Raw genomic sequence first — 13,592 nt, 5'->3', positions numbered from 1 at the left:
CTGAGTGGTACTCCAGTGAGCTCCAACAGCACTGCACCCCTGATTAGCACCTCCATACCAGAAAGTGATGCAACCAGTCAGTATGCTCTCTACGGTACACCTGTAAGAAATTGAAGGAGTCTTTGGTAACATAACAAATCTCCTCAAACACCTCATGAAGTACAGCCACACTGGCACAGACATATTACCCTTGATCTCTTTGTGTGATCAATAAGATAGGCAATGAATAGAATTGATCTTGCAGCATCCCATGGATCTTAGCCCAACATGAACATACAATACATAAGATTGAACAGGACAGCACAGGGACAGGCCCTTCGGACAACGTGTCTGTGCTAAACAAAATGCCCAAATCAAACTAAAACTCTGCAGCCAGTACCTGATCAATATTCGTCCACTCTCCACACAATCATGGGTCTTTAGAAAAAGCCATTTAAACGTTACTATGATACCTGCTTCCAGCACGACTCAGACAGCCATTCCAGCCACCCATCACTCTGCATAAAAAAATGACAACTTATTCCTTTTCTCATAAACCATGCTAACCTATGACCCAATTACCATGTGATCTCATAATTTTAACAAGTGTGACATGTTATCAAAGTTCAAAGTTCAGATTTATTTGTCACAGTACATATTCACCTCACATACAACCCTGAGATCCTTTTACCTGTGGGCCATGTAAAGTTTCAACTGATTGGTAATGCAAAAAACTATACTCAAGACGATACATATAAAAAAGAGAGAAATGTAAACAAACTGACTGTGCAATACAGAAAATAAATATTCAATAATAAATAATGTGCAAACTAAGAATCCTTAAATGAGTCTCTAATTGAGTTTAGAATTCTGATGGTGGAGGGGTAGCAACAGTTCCTGAGCCTAGTGGTATGGGTCTGTGGCACCTATATTTCTTTCCTGATAGCAGCAGTGAGAACAGAGCATGTCCTGGGTGGTATGGATCCTTGACGATTGCTACTGCTTTCTGACGTAGATTTTCTTGGGGTTGGGAGAGTATTGCTTGTGATGAGCTGGGCTGCATCCATTACCTTGTGCAGGGTAGCACAGTTACCATAGCAGTTATTGTAATTATATTATAGTTCCAGCAAGCCAGGATCGAATCTGGCACTGTCTGAACGTTATGGGCCCAGAGGACCCCAAAACCCAGCAACAATAGAAATTCACCAACAAATGGTTACTTAAACAAAAGTTACTTTTAATTATCTTTAAAAATGAAAACAGGATAAAACTTATTACTATTAACTTAACTTAACCCCCTTTATGAATCTTCACCAGGCTTTGGTCCTTGAAAGGTAAATGGTTACTGCTCAGGAAGATTCTTGTTGGCTTTCAGAGAGAGATTTGTTGCTTGTTGGATGCCAACTGATTCCTTCCAATCAGCCATTTCAGTGTCTTGCCAAAGAAAATTGCCCCATCAGGGTTTTCCAGATGATAACCGCCTTCTTGGAGGTCATCACAGTGTTCCCTTTCTGTTTCCCTATCTGTGATGGTACACCACCGGCCTACTGCAGGGGGCAACACCTGTACCTGCAGGAGTGTAAGGGGACAGGACAACACCTGGCTGGCTGTCAATCAGTCGGCCTGAAGGGATCAAGCCCCACCCGGTCGGGTGTCAATCACCCTCCGGGATATAAGCCTGTGCCGGCCTCCCAAAGCTCACTTAGAGTTACTGCAGCTACAGCCAGCCTGGCTCTGTGTAAGTCTTTGTGGATTAAAGCTTTTATACAGTCTTTACCTTATGTGTGTCTGATTCTGGCTAACAGCGCACCACACTATCTCAGGCGAAAATTATGCAACCAGCCACCTCCTCTTATATGGACCACAAGGGCTTTAAACAGGCTGAACTAATAACTCATAACCCATCTTCAAAATGGGGTTTTTCCACAAGCTTGCCAGCTTGTTCTGTTCCAGTCCCAGTTGCTGCTGCTGAACTATAGAACTGAACTCTCTCTCTCTCTCTCTCTCTCTCTCTCTCTCTCTCTCTCTCTCTCATTCACTCTCTCTGCTTGCAAAACCACATGACCTTCATAAAACAACAAATTTCATTCAGACAGACTCCGGCACCATACGCAATCTTCTGAGTCCGTTCATCTGTTGCTTTCCAAAACAATAATCCATTACTCCACAGCATAACCAATTAACACCTACTTGTGAAGTCTCTATGGGCATTCTTCAAAGTTTTTGCAAAGGCACCCTGAGCCTGGATCATCTGGCTTGAGCAGAGCTCTGGCATTTTAAATTAGATCTGTGTTGTGAAGTGTTTGTTTGTGACCTTCACTAAATAAAACTCCACAATTTAGCTCCTTTAAAACATATCTATATACAATATAAAATATAAAATAATCTATCACACTTTCCCTCTACAAAGGAATTTTAAATCTTGAGTTAAAATTCAGTTATAACTAAACTGACTTTATAATCACCAACATGATAACATTACACATTATATAACATGTTATAACAATGTAACCCAATGTTGAGCGTAGATATTTCAATACATGATCAATTTTATCATCTTGACAAACAATCTTCTATTACATTATTTGTACCTCTGATATAATTAATTTGCAGATTATATTCTTGCAATATTAAACTCCAGTTTAACAATCTTCTGTTTTTATTCTTCATTTTATTCAAAAGCACAAGAGAATTGTGGTCAGTAAATATCACAATTGGTTCATGAGATATACATCAAAATTCTGAAGAGCAAATATAGATAACAATTCCTTCTCAATAGTGGAATAGTTCCTTTGATGAACCTTGATTTTTTTTGAAAAGTAGGCAATTGGATGGTCAATTTCATCATGTTTTTGTAACAAAACTGCATCTGCTTCCCCCTCACTGGCATCCACTGATAAAGAAAATGGTCTGTCAAAATCAGAAGATTTTAAAACAGGGTAATGGCATAGCATCTCCTTTAAATTTTCTAAAGCTCTCTGGCAAACTTCAGTCCACACAAATTTCTCCCCTTTCTTCAAAAGGTTGGTTAAAGGAGAACAAATTCAGCAAAATTTCCTATAATATCCTGCCATTCCTAAAAGCTTTCTCACTGCTTTCTTGGGAATATAAAATTCAGAAATTGCATTCACCTTAGCTTGACTAGGTGCAAATTTGCCGTGATCAACTACATGACCTAAGTATGTCACAATAGCATGTCCAATTTTACTTTTAGCTAAATTGATAGTTAAGTTTGTTTTGGATAATCTTGCAAACAATTAGTCTGATTCCCTCAGATGTTTTTCCCATGTGTCACTTTTTGTGACCAATTCATCAATATAAGTATCTGCATGTGTCAACCCTTGGATTACCAAATTAATCATCCTTTGGAATGTTGCAGGGATATTTTTCATGCCAAAGGGAACACATTATACTCATATAAACCAGATGGAGTTACAAAAGCTGAAATATTCTTTCCTCTCTCAGTTAGGGGTACATGTCAGTAATACTTCAATAAATCCACCTTAGTAAGAAATTTAGCTTTCCCAGTTTTATCAATACAGTCATCTTTTCTCAGAATAGGATAAGCATCTATTTTAGTTACTGAATTAACCTTCCTGTAATCTGTACGGAACTATTGTTCCATCTGGTTTTGGTACCAGAACACAAGAACTCCAATCTGAGTTTGAAGGTCTAATAATATCATTTTTTAACCTATATTCCACCTCCTGATCCATAACTTTACACTTTTGTCTAATATGGGTCTTGTTTTTTTGGACTTGCCTCTCCCACAACCACTCTATGATAAATCATTCATATCATTTTTGGCACAAATAAATTGGCAAATTTCAAAATTAATACTTTCAACTGCATCTGTTCTTGTGACTTAAGATGCCTAAACTTTCCTCCAGATTTTCCAAAATTGCTGAGTTGGATAGGTGCACAGGAACCATCGTTTCTTTAAGGTTTTCCTCACAAGATTCTGTTTCCATAATCTTATGATCCATAACTTCCTCAACCCTATCAACAACTAACATCTCTGATGCAGACTGTTCTCCACTACCCTTATCCTCATAATAAAGTTTCAACAAATTTAGGTGACAACCTGAGTTTTATTCCTTTGATCTGGAGTGTTTATAACATAGTTAACATCATTCAGTTTTTATTTCATTATGTACAGTCCAGAAAATTTAGCTCTCAAAGGATTGTTGGGAACAAAACTGTAGGGAGTAAAATTAAAACTTTACTTCCTGTCTTAAAATTCCTTACTTGAGCTCTCCTGTCAAATACACATTTCATTTCTAAATTTTCTTGAGCCAAAGTCCACATTTTTTGAAACCTATCTTTAAATTTAGAAACATAATCCAGCAAGTTCAACTGCACATCCTCATTAACCCATTGTTCTTTTATCAACATTAAAGGTCCTCTAACCTGATGTCCAAACACAATTTCAAAAGGGCTGAAACCTAATGACTCCTGCACAGCCTCCCTGGCTGCAAATAACAATAAATGAATGCCTTCATCCCAATCTTTTCCATTCTCCAGACAATAAATCCTCATCATATTTTTAAGATTAGAATGAAATTTTTCCAAAATTCCCTGAGTTTCAGGATGATATGTAGATAAAGTGATCTATTTTATTCTGAAGTCATAAATCAACTGCTGAAACAACCCACACATAAAGTTAAATTTCTTGATCATTCTGGATCTCTTTAGGTAATCCAAAAACTGTGAAAAATCTTGACCACTGTTTTTTCTTTAATATTCCTTAATGGTATAGGTTTTGCAAATCTTGACGCCGTGCACATAATGGTAAACAAGTACTGATTTCCAGCTTTTATTTGAGGCAGGGAACCCACACAATCCACAACAACCCTAGTAAAAGATTTCCCAACAGGAATAGGTTGCAATGGAGCTACTGGAGGACCCTGGTTAAGTTTCCCCACAACCTAACAAAGGTGATATGTTTGGCACCAATTTACAATATCCATCCTCAAACCAGACCAGAAATATTCTCTCAAAATCTTATTCATGGTTTTCTTTACACTAAGATGACCACACAAAGGTATACTGTGGGCTAGATTTTAATTTTCATTTGGTAATTGTTAGGAATAACCACCTGATGAATCACCCCTCCCCCCCACTATTCATTAGCAGGAATATCGAGAGGTCTCCATTTTCTCATCAACAATTCACCCTTCAAGTATTATCCACAAGCCATTTCCTTAATTTCCTGTTCATTTATTGCTTTGTCCCTTAAGTCAATAAAATTTGCATCTGTTCTCTGCTGCTGAATTAACTTTCCTTGACAAAGAAAAATCCTTACTCTCACAATTAACCTGGTCTTTCAAGACTATTTCAGAATTACTGAGAGAGTCTCTATCAACTGGATCTTCCTCTGCTCTCATTATTTTCTTAGCCAAAGACCTTGAAACAGCACATGCAGGACATATTTCACAATTCTCTTCAACCTCACCCTGACTAGGCTGATTTGTTAACCTCAAAACTGATCCAACTTTATCCTCTGCCAAATCATTCCCTAATAAAAATGAGACTCCTTGCATGGGTAACTTTGAAATAACTCCTACTACAACAGGCTCTTTAACTAATTCTGAATTCAGCACTATGTTGTGAAGAGATATTGACTCTACCGCACCTCCAACACCTCTAATCAAAGTCGTCTCCCCTGGGTCAATCTTCTGATCAAGAGTTAAAACACTTTCCAACAGTGACTGAGAGCTCTAGTACCTCTAAGAAATTTAACTGGAACCTGTGATTCTCCCTCCTTTACTGAAACCAAGCCCTCTGACACAAAAGGATTGAAAACATCCATACCACCCTTACCAGATTTGGAACAACTGCTCTCCTCGAATGTATTTATGTTTGAATACATGCTTCTGATGAAAATCCTTTTATCGCCACTTTTTCAACCAAAACAATTCGCAATAATATGACCAGAATTCTTACAAAAATGACATACAAATCCAGAAGTTCTGTCCTTTCCCACCTTCCACTTTTTCAACACAAAACAATTTCCAATAATATGACCAAGCTTTAAACTAGCTTGGAAAAACTAACGTATCACAAAAACTCCAAAAGTTTAAAATCCCAAAACTCCAATTTTCAATCCAAAAAGACAATCCCCCAAACATTATGGGCCCGGAGGACCCCAAAGCCCAGCAGCAATAGAAGCTCACTAAGACAAATGGTTACTTAAGCAAAAGTAAATATGTATCTATATCTCCCTCATCTAAAGGAGGATCTAGATTTACCTCTCTACTAGCCAAAACCCTGTCCCCAGGAGTTACAGCCTCAATTCTCTTACTTCTCTCCATCTCAATTTTTAACTTCTCTAATTGAAACCGTCTATCCCTTTCAATCTTTTCCAAGTCATATTTTCTTTCTCTTTCATCATCCTCCCTCCATTTTCAGCTATCTCTAACTCACATTTCCTCCATTTTTCAGCTTCCTCTGCCTTATATATCCTCCGTAAAAATTTCTAAGTCTTTATCAACAAATTTTCCCTCACCTATATAATATTTCACTATAATCCTCTGTATTTCTATTTTCCTCATCCAATGTTTGACTTAAGTCAGTTTTAATGCCTTAGAAATAGCCATCAGTTCCTCTTTTCTCTTCCACTGCAGGTTGTGACAAAAATGTACTAACATCCATTGCTACCAAGCTTTAAACTAGCTTGGAAAAACTCTTTGGCTTGGCTTCGCGGACGAAGATTTATGGAGGGGGTAAAAAGTCCACGTCAGCTGCAGGCTCGTTTGTGGCTGACCAGTCCGATGCGGGACAGGCAGACACGATTGCAGCGGTTGCAAGGGAAAATTGGTTGGTTGGGGTTGGGTGTTGGGTTTTTCCTCCTTTGCCTTTTGTCAGAGAGGTGGGCTCTGCGGTCTTCTTCAAAGGAGGCTGCTGCCCGCCAAACTGTGAGGCGCCAAGATGCACGGTTTGAGGCGTTATCAGCCCACTGGCGGTGGTCAATGTGGCAGGCACCAAGAGATTTCTTTAGGCAGTCCTTGTACCTTTTCTTTGGTGCACCTCTGTCACGGTGGCCAGTGGAGAGCTCGCCATATAATACGATATAATACCATATAATACGATTTGTGAAACTAACGTATCACAAAAACTCCAAAAGTTTAAAATCCCAAAACTCCAATTTTCAATCCAAAAAGACAATCCCCCAAACATTATGGGCCCAGAGGACCCCAAAGCCCAGCAGCAATAGAAGTTCACTAAGACAAATGGTTACTTAAGCAAAAGTTGCTTTTAATTATCTTTAAACATCAAAACAGGATCAAACTCTAACTTATTACTATTAACTTAACTTAACCTCCTTCTAATTCAAAGCGCACATGATCAGAAAAGTTATTTGGTTCACAGTCCAATCTCACTTCTCACTCCTCCAAGTTCACCGGTATCAGGCAATTTTTATACTGTGCGCAGAATATAACATATATGAATCTTCACCAGACTTTGGTGCTTGAAAGGTAAATCGGTATCGCTCAGGAAGGTTCTTGTTGGTTTTCAGAGAGAGATTTGTTGTTCATTGGACATCCACAACTAATTCCTTCCAATCAGCCACTTCAGTCTTGCCAAAAAAACTTGCCCCATCAGGGTTTTCCAGATGATAACCACTTTCTTTCAAATCACCACAGAGTTCCCTTTCTGTTTCCCTATCTCAGTGAATCGTTATACAGCCAGCCAACTCCTCATGTATGGAGCACAAGGGTTTTGAACAGGGTGAACTCAGAATTCAAAACCAATCTTCAAAATGGGGTTTTTCCACAAGCTTGCCAGCTTTTCATGTTCCAACCCAGCTGCTGCTGCTGAACTATAGAACTGAACTCTCTATTTCTCTCTCTCACACAGAGAAAAGCCTGTTTGACTCTCTCTGCTTACAAAACCACATGACCTTCCTTGAACAGCAAACTGCATTCAGACAGATTGAGGCACCAGACCCAATCTTCTGAGTCCATTTATCTGCTGCTTTTCAAAACAATAATCCATTACTGAACAGCATGTCCAATTAACACCTACTTTTGAAGTATCTATAGGCATTCTTAAAAGTTTTTGCAAAGGCACTCGGAGCCTGGACTGTCTGGCTTGAGCAGAGCTCCAGCATTTTAAATGAGATCTGTGTTGTGAAGTGTTTGTTTGTGATCTACACTTTAAAAAAAGCCACAATTTATCTCCTTTATAACGTATCTATATACAATTTAAAATATAACATAATCTGTCAAAGTACAGAGTTTGTAAATTCTCCCTGTGTCTGCATGAGTTTCAACCAGATGATCCAGTTTCCTCCCATTCTTCAAAATGTACAGGGTTGTAGGTTAACTGAAGTAATTGAAGCTCAGGCTCATTGGCCGGAAGGACCTGTTACCATTTTTAATTTTAAATTTCTCCTCAGAGATATTGGTGGTCCCATATCAGGCCATGATGCAGGCAGTCAGCACACTTACCACTACACATCTATAGAAGTTTGCCAAGGTTTTCAATGTCACCTCAAACTACCGGGAACTCCTGAGAAAGTCAAGGCACTAAAGCACTTACTTCATGATGATTTTTGTGTGCTGAGTCCAGGAAAAGACCTCTGAGATACTGACTCCCTCTGCACCCCAATCCCCTAATGACCATTGGATCGAATACCTCTGGTTTTCCCTTCCTGAAGTCTACAACCAGCTCCTTGGTTTGGTAACATTGAGTGTGAGGTTGTTATTAATACACCATTCGGCCAAGTTTTCAATCTCCTTCCTGTAAGCTAATTCATTGCCCATTTTTATACAACCCACTACCGAGGAATTGTCAGAAATTTGTATATGGTGTTATTGTCGTACTGAGCCACACAGTCATAGGTGTAATGTGACCAGAGCAAGGGACTAAGAACGTAGCTCTGTGATGCTCCAATACTGATAGAGATTGTGGAGCAGTAATTCTTGCCAATTCTCACTGACTATGGCCCAGGGGTGAGGAAATTCAGGATCCAATTGTACAGTGGGGTATTGAGGCCCAGGTTTTGGAGTTTGCTGATTAGTTTTGAGGGGATGAAGGTGTTGAATGCCAAATTGTAGGCAATAAAGAGGATTTTGCACAGAGCCAGTGTTATGGCATCCTCTGTTGACCTGTTGCTCTGGCAGCAAATTGGAATGGATCCATGTCACCTCTCAGATAGGAGCTGATATGTTTCAATACCAGCCTCTCAAAATACTTCATCACTGGGAATATGAATGCAACTGGTTAGTAGTTATTTAAGCAGGTTACTATAATCTTTTGGGGCAATGGTTCTATTGAGACCTGTTTGAAACAGGTGGTTACCATGCCCTGTCAGGGTGAGATGGTAAAGATATATGTGAATACATGGGCTAGTTGGTCAACACAGATTTTCAATACTTGGCCAGCACTACGTCCAGACCAGGTGCTTTCCTTGGATTCACTCTCCCAAAGGCAGCCCATACATCATCCTCAGATATTGATAGAAAACTGACAAAGGCCTCCGAAAGTCCAAATAAAAAATATTAGAGGTTCGCCTTTTCATTCTGCTAACACAAATTCAAAACATTCCCATTGATTTTTCGTACCTGATTTCCTGTCATAAATACACATTGATTCTATCCATTCCTATTGTTATTTTCAAATTGCCTTGTTAGATCTCCCTTCAGAATAAATTCTGTGCATGTTTCCTTCTACTGAATAGTTTCAACCTATTTGGTCTATAAATTCCTGTTTTAATTTCTTTTTAAATTTTAGCACATAGCACAGTAACAGGCCCTTCTGGTCCACAAGGCCATGCTGTCCAATACCCCAATTAACCTCGAAGGTACACCAGTAGAAATTTGCAAGTCTTTAGTGACAAACCAAATGTCCTCACACTTTTAATGAAATATAGTGCTGGCAAGTTTTCTTCATGATTCCATTGACATGATGGCCCAAGGACAGATGTTGACACCCATGAATTTGAAGTTTTTTATCTGCTGACCCCTCGATGAGGACTCATTTGTGTTCTCCTGGTTTCTCCTTCCTGAAGTCCACAATCATTTCCTTAGTTTTGCTAACATTGAATGCAAGGTTATTGTTGTGACACCACTCAATTAGCTGAACTAACTCCCTCCTGTACACTTTCTCATTGCCATCTGTGACTCTGCCGATAACTGTGGTGTCATCGGCAAATTTGTAGAAGGCACTTGAATTATGCCTAGCCACACAGTTATGGGTGTATAGCAAATAGAGCAGTGGGCTAAGCACACATCCTTAAGGTGTGTCTGCATTGATTGTCAGTGAGGAGGAGATGTTACTGATCCATACTGACTGTGGTCTACCAATGAGGAAGTCAAAGATCCAGTAGCAGAGGGAGTTGCAGAGGCCAAGATTTTGGAGCTTTCTGACCAGTACTGAGGGGATAATGGTGTTGAAAACTGAGCTGTAGTCAGTGTAAAGCAGTCTGATGTACATGTAGCTGTTGTCTAGGTGATACAAGGCTGAGTAGAGAGATTAGTGAGATTGTATCTGCTGTGGATTGATTGTAGCAAGAGGTGAATTGCAGTGGGTCAAGATCTTTACTTACAAACAAATTATTTCTGGCCATGACAAACCTCTCAAAGCATTTCATCACAGTAGATATGAAAGCTACTGGGCAATAGCCATTGAGGCAGCTCATCAGTTAGCAGGGAGGGGAGCATTGGGTCACCACGAGGGAGCACACTCTTCTGCTCTAAACTTCACTCAGCGGTTGGTGGGGGAAAGGTGGGGGATGATGGTGGCGGCCTACCTGCCCAGGTGCGGCACAGTCTGACTGTCGGAAACTCGGTCAGCAGGGGCGGGAGGGGTGCTGGTGGTGGCCTACCTGCTGGGCATTCATAAGACTCCTCCATCCCTCTGAGGTAACAGCAAAAGCACTGCTTTTATTGCATGGAGAGTCACTAGTGTGCATCAAGTTGGATGTTAGTGACACTTGATGCATGCTTATGATGTGGGCGGGTCTGACGGAGAGCGATGGCCTCGAACGTACAGGGACACAGCACCTTGCAAGTTCCCCCCTTGGCGCCACGGTGCAGCTCATCCTGCTCTTCTTGGGCACCAGGATGATTGATGCCCTTTAGAAGCAGGGGGAAACCTCCAGCTACAGCAATGATATATTGAAAATGTCTGTGAACATTCTGACTAGTTGGTTGGCACAGACTTACAGTACCCAGTCAGTTCTGCCATCAGGGCCTATTGTCTTGTGAGGGTTCACCCTCTTGAAGGATGTTCTGACATTAGCCTCAGAAACAGATAGCTCATGGTCGCCAGCTTCTGCAGGGGGTTTTCATTAGCTCAGCTGAATTCTCCTTTTCAAAACGAGCATTAAAGCTAATTAAGTAGTGAAGCATCACAGCCATTTATGTTGTTAGGAAGTATTGGTCTGCAATCCCTGCCATAGATGGCAAGTATCTGACTCTGTCCCTAGCAATTGCCTCTTTGCTGCTGAGATAACCTGCTGGAGGTCGCACCTGGATGATATAGAGATCTGGATCACCGATCTTAAACACGATCGATCTCTCCCTTCACGGGTGTGAATCTTTTGATTGATCTGGAGATGAGAATCTCTGGCTGCAGCAATGAGAGATTGAAAATGTTTGTGAACACTCCAGCTGGTTGTTTGGCACAGATTTTCAGTGCCCTGCCTAATTGCTGGCCTAATTCATGGTACCCAGATTATTAAACAATAAATGGGAATAAAAGCAAGCTCTCATCTTTCATCTTGGCATCACCCAGAGAGTAGCTGAGATCCTTTCATTGACTGTGATAATATTTAGGTCAGGCTGAAAGTGTATTCTGCTTATCATGTTTGTATCACATTACGTGGAGATCATTCTGACTGGTTTCATCTCTTTGGTATGGAGGCGCCAATGCACAGGACAAGGAAAGAGGACAAAGAGTTGTGAACTCATCTAGTGCCATCATGGGCATCGACCTTCACTTCATTAAGGACATCTACAAGAGATGATGCCTTAAGAAAGCAACCTCTATCCTCAAGAATGCTCAACAAGCAAGCCATGCCCTCTATGCCATCAGAAAGAACATGAGAGTGAAGATGAAAACCCAATGATATAAAAACAGCTTTTTCCCCTCAGCCATCAAATTTCTGAATGAGCAGTGAAGTACAGCACTACCTCATTTTTTCCTCTTCTTTTGCACTATTTTTTTAAATGTAATATTGTATATTGCAATTTTGGCACCTGTAATGCTGCCACAAAACAACAAATTTTGTTACTCATCTTCATGACAATAAATTCTGCCATAAAGGAACTTGTTCTCCTCATCTATGTATTTTAATATTTTGGTATTTGTATAATTTAAGGGATAGGGAGGGAAGGGTGTAAAGAGGGAAAAATAAGGACTCTGTAAATCATATTACATGGAGAAAGAATGTAATATTTTGTTTATTAGATTTGCATGAGTCTTTTGAAAATCAAAAATAAAATATTCAAAACAAGAGCCTCATAGCTGTTGAATCAAAATTGTTCCTAACCATAGAGGTGCTGGACTATCCCACCAACCAATAAGCAGACCCAACCCAACAAATAAGTAGTCCCCTCCAACAAATGACAGTCCTTCCCTACCAATGACCGCAGCAATGACAGACCCACCAATTATACCCCACCGATCACAGCCCCACCAATCACACTCCCACCAATTACACCTCCCCACCAATCACACTCCCACCAATGACATCCCCCACCAATCACACCCCCACCAATCATGCCCCCAACAATCATGCTCCCACCAATCACACCCCCCACCAGTCATGCCCCACCAATCACACCTACCACACTTCACACAAATCACACCCCCCAACAGTCATACCCCCACCAATCACACTCCCACCAATCACAGCCCCACCAATCACACCCCCAGCAATCATGCCCCCAACAATCATGCTCCCACCATTCACACCCCCCACCAGTCATGCCCCACCACACACCCCACCAATCAAATCCCCCAGCAATCATACCCCCACCAATCACAATCCCCACAAATCACACTTATCACACTTCACACAAATCAAAGCCCCCATCAGTGATGCCCCACCAATCACACCCCCCACCAGTCATGCCCTACCAATCACGCCCCACCAATCATGCCCCCTCAAATCACGCTCCCACCAATCACGTCCCCACCAATCACACCCCCATCAATCAAACCCCCAACCAATCACAATCCCACCAATTTCACCCACACCAATTAAATCCCTCACCAATTATACCCCCCAACCACACCCTTAACAATCAGGTCCCTCACTAATCATACCCCCACCAATCCCACCCCCACCAATTACACACCCACCAATTACACCCTCTCTAATCACACCCTCTCCAATCAAATCCCCCAACAATGACACTTCCCACCAATCACACCCCCACCAATCACCCCCACCAATCACAATCTCCATTAATCACACCCCCACAAATCACACTGCCCAACAATCACACAGCCCATCAATCACACCCCCACCAATCAAAATCCCCATTAATCACACCCCCACCAATCACCCCCACCAATCACAATCTCCATTAATCACACCCCCACAAATCACACTGCCCAACAATCACACAGCCCATCAATCACTCCCCCACCAATCATAA

The 13,592-nt window shown here is 40.9% G+C and overlaps 1 protein-coding gene across 1 annotated transcript; it reads left to right on the top strand.

The window, feature by feature from the left end:
* Window positions 1-12,674: 12,674 nt before the first annotated feature.
* Window positions 12,675-13,592, top strand: LOC138745948 (uncharacterized). Its single transcript, XM_069903933.1, has 2 exons — window positions 12,675-13,119; window positions 13,240-13,592. The coding sequence occupies exons 1-2, from the start codon at window positions 12,675-12,677 to the stop codon at window positions 13,590-13,592; spliced, it is 798 nt and encodes a 265-aa protein (XP_069760034.1).

This window comes from Narcine bancroftii, chromosome 1, assembly GCF_036971445.1.
Source record: "Narcine bancroftii isolate sNarBan1 chromosome 1, sNarBan1.hap1, whole genome shotgun sequence".
NCBI lineage: Eukaryota > Metazoa > Chordata > Chondrichthyes > Torpediniformes > Narcinidae > Narcine > Narcine bancroftii.
This window is presented reverse-complemented; position numbering and strand designations above follow the sequence as displayed.